Genomic DNA, 2,495 nt, shown 5'->3' on the forward strand with positions numbered 1-2,495 from the left:
CGTCGGATCTGCGGTAGTCGTTGCTGTTGGAAGTTGTTTGGTGTGTGGGTTTATGTTTTCTCTATTTTGTGTTTTTGATTTCCTTTGTGTTGTGCTCTGTTTGCGTGTATGTTTTATTGGGAGTCCATCAGTGCGTGCCTCTTAGGCTTACCCACTTTGTGGTTGAGATTTATGATTTATTCCAGACATGCTCTATTACCGATTCTTATGATCGGTTCTGCTTCGCAATACAAGCACGTGCACGAGAGGTGCGTCTGAATATTTTCTTAGGTTCTCTCCTTTGTGTTTCTTGCAAAATTTTTACTTTGTTTGGTGTAAGTTTTGGTTTGGATGGATTCTTGTAAGTGCCGCTATGGGTTTCATTAATGAAATCTTCTACCGATCAAAAAAAAATGCAATACATTTGATACATGTTCACATGATGTAACTATACAAGCAAAATTTTTGTACATTATTCCCATACAATTTTGTATGCTCAGTAGAGTAGCTGCTTCTGTTACATAAAAATTATGTTTTATACTGTTTAAACTTAGTAATATGTGTTAATGTCACAAAAGACATTCGTACGTCTATTGGTGTGGGCCTTATTTAAAACTCACGTCAATAGAATGAAAAATGTATTTGTGACATTACCACATGCTGTACTGATTAACGGCTCTGATCCTCCTCTAGCCGTAATACTTCCTTTGGCTCGTTGATTTGCTACCCTGCCGGGACGAAAAGCTTGGAAATGAGGTAAAAGTGGGCGGTGTGGCGAAACCTGCGGGCTGCTGCTGCTATGTTTCCATCTGTGTCATATGAGACGGCGACACTCTCCATATCTTCACCGATTTATCCAAACTCCCACTATACAAAATCCAATGCCGCTCACTCCGCCTCCCTCCTCCTCCCCTTCCCTGCTCTTCCTCCACCGCCAAGCACTTCACTGGCCCATCGTGCCCTGTCAACACCGCCAGGCAACCGTGCTCCCCCTCTGCCTCCCTAACCCACACGCAAATCCTCGTATCCGCCGACCCACTAAAAACCAAATTCCCAGCAGTGGCCAAGCACAGAACCGCAAGCTTGTGACCCCTCAACATACCGCCATTGGAGAGAAGCATATCTCGTTGCCAAAATTTCACAAGCCCATCCGAAGATCCGCAGTAAACCATCATTGCAGACGGGTCGATTGCCAGTGCCGTGACTGCGCATTCTTGCTTCAACAGAGTATGTGAAAAGATATGTTTCGTACCTTTGCCTTGTAACTCTCTCCTCCATACTTTCACAGTCCCATCGGCCGAGCCTGTAAAGACTAACCTATTAAACCCAGAAATAACTGAATTAACCGCGTCGTCATGAGCGTTAATTGATTCCAAGCACTTGGAATTTGAAATGCTCCAAACCTTTACTGTTTTATCCCAAGAACCAGAGTACAGGAGGGTATGATCTTCGCTCAATGCCAAACAAGAAATGGCGTCAAAGTGTTTGATCCAGACCGCATTACGATTCTTCCTCACTTCGACGTAATTGCTGGGCTTGATCGAGCTCTTAATGTAGTCCTTCAAGGTGGGTAATGTCCCGATTTTCTTGTGAACGCTTGGGTTCTTCGCAGAGACCTTCCATAACCGAATTTTCCCATCTTGATGACCCGTGAAAATTATCTCCCCAGCAATAACAATGGCCTTAACCAACCCACTGTTCGCTTTGAACCCAGAAAATTCTTTCTGGTTCTTCCATACCCGAATGTTCTGGCTATCTGATCCGGTATATAACAAATCTCCATAAGTTGCTAACGAATATATATGGCCTTCTTCGCGGACAAGGGAGCCTATTAGGTTGGTGTTAGAATAATTGTCGTCGACGTTGTTTGCCTGGGAGATGTGAGAGGTCCATGGAGAGTTTGATATTGGAGATGTTTGATTCCATGAAGGTGCTGAAAATGGAGAGAATTGTTCCCATGAAGATGGGTATTGAAAATTATTGCTGTCCGTGGTGTTTGATAGTCTCGAACTCGCGTCCGATGCATTGCTGAGGCGGAAGGAGAATTCTTCGGCATCATTTGGTTCGGATTGCATTAGCTTGCCGAATTTTTGTCGATGTGAACTGTTGGTTTCTATCACCATTTTGCCTCTTCTTGAGTTTCTCATTTTGATATTCTCTCATGTATATATATGTTGCTGGTGAAAAAACAGAATACAATTAGAATAAAGAAAAAGGAAAAGTAGATCCTAAGAAAACCGAAAGTGAATTGAAAAAAGAAAGAAAGAAAGAGAGAGAGGGTGATTAAAGAATCAAAAGGTTGAAGAAGAAGATGTATATATAGTTATATATATATAAATAGGTGGGGTAGAAAAATGTGTGGGATGATAATTTGTGAGATGTAATGTTAAAGAAAGGGACATGAGATTTTGTCAAACAGGTTGTGGTTGAAATTTTCAAAAGGGCAGTTTGTTTTTTTTTTCTAAAGGATGGCTTTGTTTTGATACATGTACACCGGCCAGCCAACGAGTATTTGT

At 42.0% G+C, this 2,495-nt stretch overlaps 1 protein-coding gene across 1 annotated transcript; it reads right to left on the minus strand.

Annotated features, from left to right (window-relative positions):
• Nucleotides 1-362: 362 nt before the first annotated feature.
• LOC114272742 (protein JINGUBANG) lies at nucleotides 363-2,274 on the minus strand. Its single transcript, XM_028214458.2, has one exon. The coding sequence runs from the start codon at nucleotides 2,124-2,126 to the stop codon at nucleotides 777-779; it is 1,350 nt and encodes a 449-aa protein (XP_028070259.2). The 5' UTR covers nucleotides 2,127-2,274; the 3' UTR covers nucleotides 363-776.
• Nucleotides 2,275-2,495: the final 221 nt, after the last annotated feature.

This window comes from Camellia sinensis, chromosome 1 (genome assembly GCF_055761805.1).
Source record: "Camellia sinensis isolate YWXY chromosome 1, ASM5576180v1, whole genome shotgun sequence".
NCBI lineage: Eukaryota > Viridiplantae > Streptophyta > Magnoliopsida > Ericales > Theaceae > Camellia > Camellia sinensis.